The following is a 12271-nucleotide window of genomic DNA, read 5'->3' on the forward strand; positions in this document are numbered from 1 at the left end:
TCGTCAGTATTCACTCAGGAACAGGACATTGCTGCCGATGTGAATACTGAGTCACAATTAATTAGAATGGACGGCTTTGATGTATGTAGGGAAGAGGTGTTGGAAATTCTGGAAAGGGTGAAAATAGATAAGTCCCCTGGGCCTGATAGCATTTATCCTAGGATTCTCTGGGAAGCAAGGAAGGAGATTGCAGAGCCATTGGCCTTGATTTTTATGTCCTTGTTGTCTACAGGAATAGTGCCAGAAGACTGGAGGATAGCAAATGTGGTCCCCTTGTTCAATCAGGGGAGTGGGGATAACCCTAATAACTATAGGCCAGTGTGAGTCTCACTTCTGTTGTGGGCAAAGTCTTAGAGAGAATTGTAAGGGATAGGATTTATGAACATCTGGACAGGAATAATGTGATCAAGGATAGTCAGCATGGTTTTGTGAAGGATAGATCGTGCCTCACAAACCTTATTGAGTTCTTTAAGAAGGTGACTAAGGAGGTGGACGAGGGTAAAGCGGTAGATGTGGTGTATATGGATTTTAGTAAGGCGTTTGATAAGGTTCCCCATGGTAGGCTACTGCAAAAAATACGGAGGTATGGCATTGAGGGTGAGTTGGAGGTTTGGATTAGGAATTGGCTGGCTGGAAGAAGACAGAGGGTAGTAGTTGATGGTAAAGGTTCGTCTTGGAGTGCAGTTACTAGCGGTGTTCTGCAAGGATCTGTTTTGGGACCATTGATGTTTGTAATTTTTATAAATGACCTGGAGGAGGGGCTAGAAGGCTGGGTGAGCAAGTTTGCGGATGATACGAAAGTCGGTGGAGTTGTTGACAGTGAGGAAGGATGTAGCAGGTTACAGCGGGATATAGAGAAGCTGCAGAGCTGGGCAGAAAGGTGGCAAATGGAGTTCAATGTAGGTAAGTGTGAAGTGATTCACTTTGGTAAGAGTAACAAAAAGATGGGGTACTGGGCTAATGGTCGGATACTTGGTAGTGTGGATGAGCAGAGGGATCTTGGTGTCCACGTACACAGATCTCTGCAATTTGCCACCCAGGTAAATAGTGCAGTGAAGAAGGCATATGGCGTACTGGCTTTTATTGGTAGAGGAATTGAGTTCCGGAGTCCTGAGGTCATGTTGCAGTTGTATAAGACTCTGGTGCGGCTGCATCTGGAATATTGTGTGCAGTTTTGGTCACCATACTTTGGGAAGGATGTGGAGGCATTGGAACGAGTGCAGAGGAGGTTTACCAGGATGTTGCCTGGTATGGTAGGAAGATCGTATGAGGAAAGGCTGAGGCACTTGGGGCTGTTTTCTTTGGAGAAAAGAAGGTTTAGGGGTGACTTGATAGAGGTGTACAAGATTATTAGGGGGTTAGATAGGGTTCACCATGAGAACCTTTTTCCATGTATGGAGTCAGCTATTACGAGGGGGCATAGCTTTAAATTAAGGGGTGGTAGGTATAGGACAGATGTTAGGGGTAGATTCTTTACTCAGCGAGTCGTGAGTTCATGGAATGCCCTGCCAGTAGCAGTGGTGGATTCTCCCTCTTTATGGGCATTTAAACGGGCATTGGATAGGCATATGGAGGATAGTGGGTTAGTGTAGGTTAGGTAGGCTTGGATCGGCGCAACATCGAGGGCCAAAGGGCCTGTACTGCACTGTATTTTTCTATGTTCTATGTTCTATGTGATGAGGTTCTGTATGGTCTGGGAGATAATGGTTTTGTGATGGGGGGTGGGGTCATGGTCGAGGGGGTGGTAGGAAAAGGTGTCCTCGAGTTGGCGTTTGGCTTCAGCGGTGTAGAGGTCAGTGCGCCAGACTACCACTGCGCCCCCTTTATCCGCTGGCTTGATGGTGAGGTTGGGATTGGAGCAGAGGGATTGGAGGGCTGCGCGTTGTGAGGGTGAGAGGTTGGAGTGGGGGAGGGGGGACGACAGGTTGAGGCGGTTAATGTCCCGGCGGCAGTTGGAAATGAAGAGGTCGAGGGCAGGTAATAGGCCAGCGTGGGGTGTCCAGGTGAATGCAGTGTGTTGGAGGTGGGCAAAGGGGTCCTCAGAAGGTGGGCGGGAATCCTGATTGTGAAAGTAAACTCGGAGGCGGAGGTGACGGAAGAATTGTTCGATGTCACGGCGTGTATGAAATTCATTGATGCGTGGACGGAGGGGGATGAAGGTGAGTCCTTTGCTGAGGACTGATCGTTGGTCCTTAGTGAGGGGGAGGTCTGGGGGAATGGTGAAAACTCGGCAGGGCCGGGAGCTGGGACCTGGTGTGGGTGTGGGGCTGGGAGTGGGGGCAGAACCTGTAACTGGAGTGGGTGTGATGGGGGTGGAGTCATGAGCAGGGGTAGTGTTCCCCTCGGGGTTCTGGGGTTGGGGATAGTGACAGTGGGGTCTGTGGGGGGCATGTCAGCAGAACGCAGGTGAGTGGCGCTGGTGGGGGCGGAAGTGGTGGTGACCACGGCAGTAGGGGTGGCGGAAGTCACTGAGCACGTGGCATCAGCGATGATGTGAAGGGCGGGAGTGATGTCAGGTGTGATGCATGAGGAATTGTGAGGGGTGGGAGTGGTTGTGGGAGTAGCCATGATGGGGGCGGAAGTAACATCTGGATTAATGGTGCTGGAAGAACACAGCAGTTCAGGCAGCATCCAAGGAGCAGCGAAATCAATGTTTCGGGCAAAAGCCCTTCATCAGGAATAAAGGCAGTGAGCCTGAAGCGTGGAGAGATAAGCTAGAGGAGGGTGGGGGTGGGGAGAGAGTAGCATTGAGTACAATGGGTGAGTGGGGGAGGGGATGAAGGTGATAGGTCAGGGAGGAGAGGGTGGAGTGGATAGGTGGAAAAGAAGATAGGCAGGTCAGACAAGTCCGGACAAGTCAAGGGGACAGTGCTGAGCTGGAAGTTTGAAACTAGGATGAGGTGGGGGAAGGGGAAATGAGGAAGCTGTTGAAGTCCACATTGATGCCCTGGGGTTGAAGTGTTCCGAGGCAGAAGATGAGGCGTTCTTCCTCCAGGCGTCTGGTGGTGAGGGAGCGGCGGTGAAGGAGACCCACGACCTCCATGTCCTCGGCAGAGTGGGAAGGGGAGTCCGCAATTTCCCTTCCCACGTGGTTAAAGATGCCCTTCAACGCATCTCGTCCACATCCCGCTCCTCCGCCCTCAGACCCCACCCCTCCAACTGTAACAAGGACAGAACCCCCCTGGTGCTCACCTTCCACTCTACAAACCTTCGCATAAACCAAATCATCCGCCGACATTTCCGCCACCTCCAAAAAGACCCCACCACCAGGGATATATTTCCTTCCCCACCCCTTTCCGCATTCTGCAAAGACCATTCCCTCCGTAACTACCTGGTCAGGTCCACGCCCCCCTACAACCCACCCTCCCATTCTGGCACTTTCCCCTGCCACCACAGGAACTGTAAAACCTGCGCCCACATCTCCTCCCTCACCTCTATCCAAGGCCCTAAAGGAGCCTTCCACATCCATCAAAGTTTTACCTGCACATCCACTAATATCATTTATTGTATCCGTTGCTCCCAATGTGGTCTCCTCTACATTGGGGAGACTGGGCGCCTCCTAGCTGAGCGCTTTAGGGAACATCTCAGAGACACCCGCACCAATCAACCAAACCGCCCCGTGGCCCAACATTTCAACTCCCCTTCCCACTCTGCCGAAGGCATGGAGGTCCTGGGCCTCCTTCACCGCCGCTCCCTCACCACCAGATGCCTGGAGGAAGAATGCCTCATCTTCTGCCTTGGAACACTTCAACCCCAGGGCATCAATGTGGACTTCAACAGCTTCCTCATTTCCCCTTCCCCCACCTCATCCTAGTTTCAAACTTCCAGCTCAGCACTGTCCCCTTGACTTGTCCGGACTTTTCCGACCTGCCTAGCTCCTTTTCCACCTATCCACTCCACCCTCCCCTCCCTGACCTATCACCTTCATCCCCTCCCCCACTCACCCATTGTACTCTATGCTACTCTCTCCCCACCCCCACCCTCCTCTAGCTTATCTCTCCACGCTTCAGGCTCACTGCCTTTATTCCTGATGAAGGGCTTTTGCCCGAAACATCGATTTCGCTGCTCCTTGGATGCAGCCTGAACTGCTGTGCTCTTCTAGCACCATTAATCCAGTATTTGGTTTCCAGCATCTGCAGTCATTGTTTTTACCCCGCGGAAGTAACATCATCAATCAGCGTGGGGGTGGCAACCGCATCAGCCGCATGGCTAATATCCGTCAGTCCATGTATTCATTGTGAAGCTTAATGGATTTAATTCCCTGAACTACAGCAGGTGGAACTGACACATTTTCAGATGCTTTCTGTATTTCGATATTTCCTCTATGGCTCAGAAACCAGATATGGGCAGACAATTCAAAGTGTACTCTGATCAGATCCCAACTTAATCTGAGCATTGCTCAGTCACTTTATGAACAGCTTGAAGTGTCAGGTCGCAGCATGATTTTGGAGATACATTTTTTCCAACACCTCCTCCCTCGCTTCCCAGAGAATCCTCGGATAAATCCCATCTGGCCCAGGGGACTTGTCTACTTTCGCTCCTTCTAGAATTGATAACACCTCTTCCTTATTAATCTTGATCCTTTCTAGTCTAATATCTCATATCTCATTCTTCCCCTCCACAATATTCTCCTTTTCCTGTGTGAAAACCGATGAAAAATATTCATTTAGCATCTCTCCGATCTCCACAGGGTCCACACTCTACTTCCCACTTCTGTCTTTGACTGGCCCTATTCCTACTGTAGTCATCCTTTTATTCCTCACGTACCTAGAGAAAGCTTTAGGGTTCTCCTCTATTCTACCTGCTAAAGACTGCTCATGTCCCCTTTTGGTCCTCTTAACTCTCTCTTTAATCCTTCCTAGCTAATCTGTAACTCTCCAGACCTCATCTGAACTATCTCGTCTCACCGTCACATAAGCTTAACAAGAGATGCAATTTCTGTAGTAAACCACGGTTCCCTTACCTTATCACTCCCTCCCTGCCTGACAGGGACATACCTATCAAGGACACGCAATATCTGTTCCTTAAACCAGCTTCACATTTCGAATGTCTGCATCCCCTGCATTTTGCTAACCCATTCTATGCATCCTTAGTCTTGCCTCATTGCATTTTAATTGCCCTTGCCCCATCAATAACGCTTGCCCTGTGGCATGTGCTTATTCCTTTCCATTGCTAAAATAAATGTAACCGAATTATGGTCACTCTCTCCAAAGTGCTCACCTGCCACTAAATCAAACACCTGGCCTGGTTCATTACCAAGTACCAGATCCAATGTGGCCTCCCCTCTTGTCGGCCCTTCAACACAGTGTGTCAGGAAACCTTCCTGTACACATTCGACAAAAACTGATCCATCCGACGTACTAGAGTTATAGCATTTCCAGTTAATATTGGGGAAGTTAAAATCCCCCATAATGACCACCCTGTTCCTTTTACTCCTGCCCAGAGTCATTTTGCCAATCCTCTCCTCCATCTTCCTAGAACTCTGCGGAGGCCTATAAAAAACTCCAAGCAGTGTGAGCTCTCCTCTCCTGTTTCTAACCTCAGCCCATACCACCTAGTAGACTAGTCCTCATCAAACATTCTTTCAGCCACCATTATACTGTCCTTGACTAACAAAGCCATACCTCCCCCTCTTTTACCATCTTCCCTGATCTTAATGAAAGATCTAAACCCTGGAACCTGCAACATCCATTCCTGACCCTGTTCTATCCATGTCTTCGAAATGGCCACAACATCGAAGTCCCAGGTACCTATCCATGCTGCAAGCTCACCTACCTGATTTTGGATACTTCTGGCATTGAAGTAGAAACACTTCAAACCACTTTGCTGTCTGCCAGCACATTCGTGTGACCCTGAAATCCTTTCCCTGTCCTCCCTACTCTCATCCTCCTGTGCAGTGCAACTACACCTCAGGTGCACATCCCCCTGCCGAGCCAGTTTAAACCCACCCAAATAGCACCAGCAAATTTCCCACCCAGGATATTAGTAGCCCTCTGGTTCAAGTGAAGACTGTTCTGTTTGTATATGTCCCACCTTTCCCAGAATAAGCCCAATTATCCATGTACCTGAAACCCTCCCTCCTGCGCCATCCCTGCGGCCACGCGTTCAGCTGATATCTCTTCCTATTCCTTATCTCGCTATCGCGAGGCATGGGTAACAATCCAGAGATAATAGCTCTGTTTGTTCTAACTCTCAGCTTCCACCCTAGCTCCCTGAAATCCTGTTTTGTTCTCTGTGCACCTTCTCCACAGCCTCCACACTGCATTCCTCGCTTTGTTCCATTACCCTGGTGGACTTTGTATGGTATGATCTACATGTACCACATTCAAAACAAAATGTTTCACTGTACCTGGGTACATGTGACAATAATAAATCAAATCAAAGAAAACAAAAAATCACAAACTTTCAAATACAATAATGTAAAGATTTCCTGTTTATGCAATTAGATCATTCCTACCAATGCAGGCAGTGTGATGCTGTGTGAATCCAGGTGGGCACTTGCATGTAAATCCACCAATCGTATTAACACACAGGAACTGACAATTGTGCTGTTTTGTAGAACATTCATCAAGATCTGTGATTTAAAAGGTGAATGAAATAAGTAAGTAGATCGACAATCCAAGCTATTTAAAAGCATTGGTAACATGAACTGATAAGTATGAATCTAAACATTGCATTTGTGAAGAGGGGTCTTGTGGCTGCACAGTACTAAACAGCAAAGCTGTCTGAACAAATCTTCACTGCAACGTCTTTAGCCAGGAATCAGTTACACATTTCAAAGACGTCACCTCATACAGGCAAGGTCTAAGACCAGGGGACCCTTCAATGTGCTCCTGACCTCGTTGGCTTGAGTTTTAGTTTAACTTGACAAAGTCAGGGTTGAATTAGATGGCTCCAGTAAGGATCACTTAAAACCTGATTACTTGTAAAAACAAATTTAACAACTCGCCATTCAGTATTCTTCCCTGGGGTTACTTGGAAAGTTAAGAATTCCACAACAACCTATACATTATTCTTTACTGGTTTTGAATTTTGCTTTTGCTTTTTCCTTCTTTCTAGCCACCTCACTCCACGACAGCACATTAACTTCTTAATCGCACCAAGGGTTGCCTGACAGAGCTCCATTTACAATTTTCTTCACTGACCTCTACACGTTTTTCCATCCTCCTGCAGAATGTAGCCTCTCGGACATGAACAGTGATAGCTTCCTTCTGTGTTCTTACAGATAAAGTTGCATGGTTTTGGAGCCTGAGAGCATTCATCAAGATCTGGTTATGTAATGAAAGAAAGAAAGAATAGCAGAATTAAGACTCTGTGTCCAATTCTTAACAGATTTAAACACAGTGATATATCAAACCTGGAATAATCAATAGCATTGTCTTTACTTGGATAAAATTTAATAGGATAGTCTTATTTTTCTACTCTGTGATTTTGATGCTAGTGTTTAACTATTATTTCAAAAAAAGGCACATTTTGTCAAAGGTTTTTGTTTTGTACTAATCAGGGCAATTTGCAAGAATACTAATTTCAGGTGAAAATCAACTGTATCAAAGGAGAGTGCTAATTGGTTGGGAAATGGATTCTGTTAGAGGTTTTGTCATGAAAGATGCATGAGTTAATTGTGATTGACAGTTAACTATCATGCTTGTTTAAATTTTAAAGCAGGAAACTTAAACCAAGTTGGCAGTTAACTATCAATCATCATTAAATGGTGCATTCTCCAGGGCAGCAGTTCTACTATTCAGAATCCAATTGCCAAACTGTTCCCCCCCCATACAGTAATATGTATGTTTTCCCTTTAAACTGATACTTGTACAAGTTGTCCTGATGAGTACAAAGCAAAAAGCTTCAACTACATTGTTTGTTTTGTAAAACTCAAGTTCTGAACAAAAGATTATTAATCTAAGTAGGTTATTACCAGTATTAAAATAATGAAATTGTAGAAGATCAGATACTGTCCACGAAATTTATATTCAAGAAAGGGCTGGGGGTGTGTAGCAGATCGTTGTAGCCCACTATGTGATGTAACTGAATTTAAGACTTCTCTGCATTGTACCTCCACTGCTCTGAGACAGGTTTCCTCCTTGACTCCTGCTCTCATTGCTATATCATCAATAAATGTTTTTTTGTTCAACATAGTCCTGTATCTGTAACTCCCTCTCTAAACATCATACATCCACCTTTAACTTCATTAACTTTCTACAAGCATATATTATTTTCTTTACCTTTCTGTTTTAATTCCCCCCCTTCTTTTCCATCTATATTTGTCCTGTTCACAGGCAAGTTGATTCCACACCAATCCAAGAGGAGGGTTCCATCCACACCTACATCCCTGTAACCCTGCAGTTACCATGGCTAATCCACTTAAGCTACACATCCCTGGACACTATGGGCAATTTAGCTGGATCAATCGATCTAACCTGCACATCTTTGGACCCATGGGAGGAGTACCCAGAGGTGGCTCAGTGGTCAGCACTGCTGCCTCACAGCGCCAGAGATCCAGGTTCAACTCCCGCCTCAGGTGACTGACTGTATGGAGTTTGCACGTTTTCCCCGTGTCTGCGTGGGTTTCCTCCGGGTGCTCCGGTTTCCTCCCACAGTCCAAAAATGTGCAGGTTAGGTGAATTGGCCATGCTAAATTGCCCGTAGTGTTAGGTGAAGGGGTAAATGTAGGGGAATGGGTCTGGTTGGGTTATGCTTCGGTGGGTCGGTGTGGACTTGTTGGGCTGAAGGGCCTGTTTCCACACTGTAAGTAATTTAATCTAATCTAAAAACCTACACAGACAGGGAGAATGTGCAAACTCTACATGGACAGTCACCCAAGGCTGGAATTGAACCCAGATCCCTGGTGCTGTGAGGCAGCAGTGCTAACTACCGTGCCACCCCTATGTCCTTTAAAGCATTCAGTCATCTTTCTATAACTAAGAATCACTGCAGAAATGCAAGCTGATGTTGAGAAGACTTGCTCATGATTTGCTCACAGAATTATACCAAGTCGATTTTTGATTTTTGTTGAAGTTGACTTTTTGTCAGACTTCCAATAAAGAAGTTTGATATTCAAAACAATAAGGAACACGACTTTAATTTTAAAAAAATTAATCTAGTTCCAAAATATGTCTATTAAAAGAAAAAATAGAGGAACTAAATCTCTTACCGATGCATGCTGTACCCGTGAGGTCTGTGGTGTAACCAAGCTTACAGAGACAGCGGTAAGAACCCAGTGTGTTGATACATTGTCCATTCAGGCATAGGTTAGGCATCACCTTACATTCATCGATGTCTGTAACAAAATACCCAGTTAGAAATAGATCCAAGAATAATACAAATTTGGAATTACCTTTTTATTCAATGACCCCATCGGAATGCAATAAGGTTAGCAATGACTAATTATGATTTAACTCAACTCGTATAGTAGATGTACCAAAACTACAGCAAATAAATATACTGAAGTTCATAATTTTCATAATCTTCACTACGTCCAACACAAAATTAGTTGATCTTAAAATACAGTTTAAACATAACATGATGTAGATAACTGTTTTTGCAACCTTGTCCATCAGTTGTGTAGCCTGGACCATGTGGACACATCTTTTTGTACTGGGCAGTGCCAGGGAGCGGGCAGAGTTCACATTGGTTACCCCAACCACGACCACCGTCACAGCAACACTCGGATTTGGTGACCAGGTTGCGACTGCTGGAGGACATTTGACACATGGTTTGAAGAACCTCTGCAAAGCAGAAGGCCTCTCGGTTGTCTGTGGGTGGAAAAATAAATGATTAAGAGCGAGAACCTGCAGAGTAAAAGTCCACTGCCAATGAACAAAGAATTTAAAACTGATGAAGTCATAGAGTCATAGAGATGTACAGCACAGAAGCAGACTCTTCGGTCCAACTTGTCCATGCCGACCAGTTATCCCAATCCAATCTAGTCCCATTTGCCTGTATTTGGCGCATATCCCTTCAAACCTTTCCTATTCATATACCCATCCAGATGCCTTTTAATTGTTGTAACTGTACCATCCTCCACCACTTCCTCTGGCATCTCATTCCGTACATGCACCACCCTAGGTGTGAAAATATTGCCCCTCAGGTTTCTTTTAAATCTTTTTCCTCTCACTGGAAACAATTCCCCTCTAGTTCTGGACTCCTCCATCCCAGGGAGAAGACCACGTTTATTTAGCTTATCCACGTCCCTCAGGATTTTATAAACTTCTGGAAGGTCACCCCTCAGCTTCTGATGCTCCAGGGAAAAGTTTTGCATTTCTCCCCGCAACACCCCAAAAATGATCACTTATCTAAGCAAACAGTTGTGCTCTAGCATGAAGAGAAGTCGTCAAGGTGTTTGGAAGGCAATATACAGGAGTTGGATGCTGCCTGAACTGCTGTGCTCTTCCAGCACCACTAATCCCGTATTTGGTTTTCAGCATCTGCAGTCATTGTTTTTACCAATATACAGGAGTTACCTGATTTATAAACATGGACTTACAAATGCTCAGATTTACAGACATTATCTCAATAAGAGATGTAATTTTAAGGATTCACTGAAGATAGGAGAAGTTTCTGTAATAATGAACAGTTACTTTAAAATTTCTTGCAATGTTGTCCAACATACAATTCAGATTCAGGAACAGAACCTTGTCTCCAACCCAGGGCTACTTGTATTCAGAACATTCAAAAACCATGGCCATCAAATTCCCATCTTTTCTGCTTACTGCATCTGCTGTGGCCTTTCAATATGCTTTTCATTGCTTTGCTTACTTCTGCAGTCTAGCTATTTTTCTGCTGGATTTTTCTGGAGACACAGTCTGGAATTTTCACATCAGAACATTGTTAACCGCTATCCCTTTCCCTCAATTCCTCCACCTCTACCGTATCTGCTCCCAGAAGGACCAACTCCACCACAGAACATTCCAGATGGCCTCCGTCTTCAAAGACCGCAGTTTCTCCTCACATGGTCGACGATGCCCTTCATTGCATCTCCTCCACTCCCCGCACCTCCGCCCTTGAACCCCCACCTTCCAATCGCAATAAGGACAGAAACCCCCCCCCCCTGTCCTCACCTTCCACCCCACCAACCTCTGGATACATCACATCATCCTCCGCCACTTCCGCCACCTACAAACAGATCCCACCACGAGGAATATATTTCCCTCCCTACCCCTATCAGCATTTTGAAGAGACCATTCCCTCTGTGACTCCCTTGTTCAGTCCATGCCCTCCACCAACCCACCTCCAATCCCAGCACCTTCTCTGCTGCCACACGAGGTGTAAGACCTGCGCTCACACCTCGTCCCCTCCAAAGGATCCTCCACATCTTGCGGAGATTTTCCTTTACGTCCACACACCTCATCTACTGTGTCTGTTGCTCTCGATGTGGTCTCCTCTACATTGGGAGGGAGGACGCCAACTTGCGAACGTTTCAGAGATTTCTGGGACACACGCACTAAACAACCCCACTGCCCCGTGGCCGATCACTTCAACTCCCCCTCCCACTCAACCAAGGACATGCAAGTCCTGGGCCTCCTCCACCACGAAATTCTAGATGCCTGGAGGAAGAATGCCTCATCTTCTGCCTCAGGACTGTCCAACCACACAAGATCAATGTCAATTTCACTAGTTTCCTCATTCCCCTCCTATCACCTCATCCCAGATCCAACTTTCCAACTCAGCACCGCCCTCTTGATCTGTCCTACCTGTCCATCTTCCTTCCCACCTATCTGCTCCACCCTCCTCTCCAACCTATTACCATCACCCCCACCTTCATCTACCTATCGCTTTCCCAACTACCTTACCCCCAGCCTCACACCCCTCCCATTTATCTCTCAGCCCCCTTGGCCCCCTCCACATTCCTGATGAAGAGCTTTTGCCCAAAACATCGATTCTCCTGCTCCTCAGATGCTGCCTGACCAGCACTACACTTTTTGACTCTGATCTCCAGCATCTGCAGTCCTCACTTTCTCAACTTCAATTCAGAAAGTTGACCTCTTTGGTTAAAAATAAGTTTGGAATCATAGACTTGACAGTGATGGTAACATGAAATTCTGCAGTAAGTGAAAATAAGGGCTTTTTCCAGTAAGAAACACTACAGAGAGCCATATATAGCATCAGATACATGTACTGGATTACCCCACAAACTTGGAAAATTGTCCCTGGTGAATTTGGTGCACAACTTTCGATTGGTCAACTCTGACTGCTTCACCCTTCTCATCCTCCTTCGCTCCTTTGCACAATCTTTGCATTCAAATGGAGGAGCGGACAACTGTTGGGAAGG

At 46.2% G+C, this 12271-nt stretch overlaps 1 protein-coding gene across 1 annotated transcript in view; it reads right to left on the reverse strand.

The window, feature by feature from the left end:
• Nucleotides 1-12271, reverse strand: part of LOC140492176 (fibrillin-2-like) — a 320148-nt gene that overhangs the window by 18937 nt on the left and 288940 nt on the right. The window contains exons 57-60 of the mRNA XM_072591036.1: nt 9549-9755; nt 9155-9280; nt 7146-7268; nt 6458-6574 (exon numbers count right to left, since the gene is read on the reverse strand). Coding sequence (XP_072447137.1) covers nt 6458-6574; nt 7146-7268; nt 9155-9280; nt 9549-9755 — 573 coding nt within the window. The remainder of the gene's footprint in view (nt 1-6457; nt 6575-7145; nt 7269-9154; nt 9281-9548; nt 9756-12271) is intronic.

The sequence above is a fragment of the Chiloscyllium punctatum genome, chromosome 2 (genome assembly GCF_047496795.1).
Source record: "Chiloscyllium punctatum isolate Juve2018m chromosome 2, sChiPun1.3, whole genome shotgun sequence".
In the NCBI taxonomy this organism is placed as follows: domain Eukaryota; kingdom Metazoa; phylum Chordata; class Chondrichthyes; order Orectolobiformes; family Hemiscylliidae; genus Chiloscyllium; species Chiloscyllium punctatum.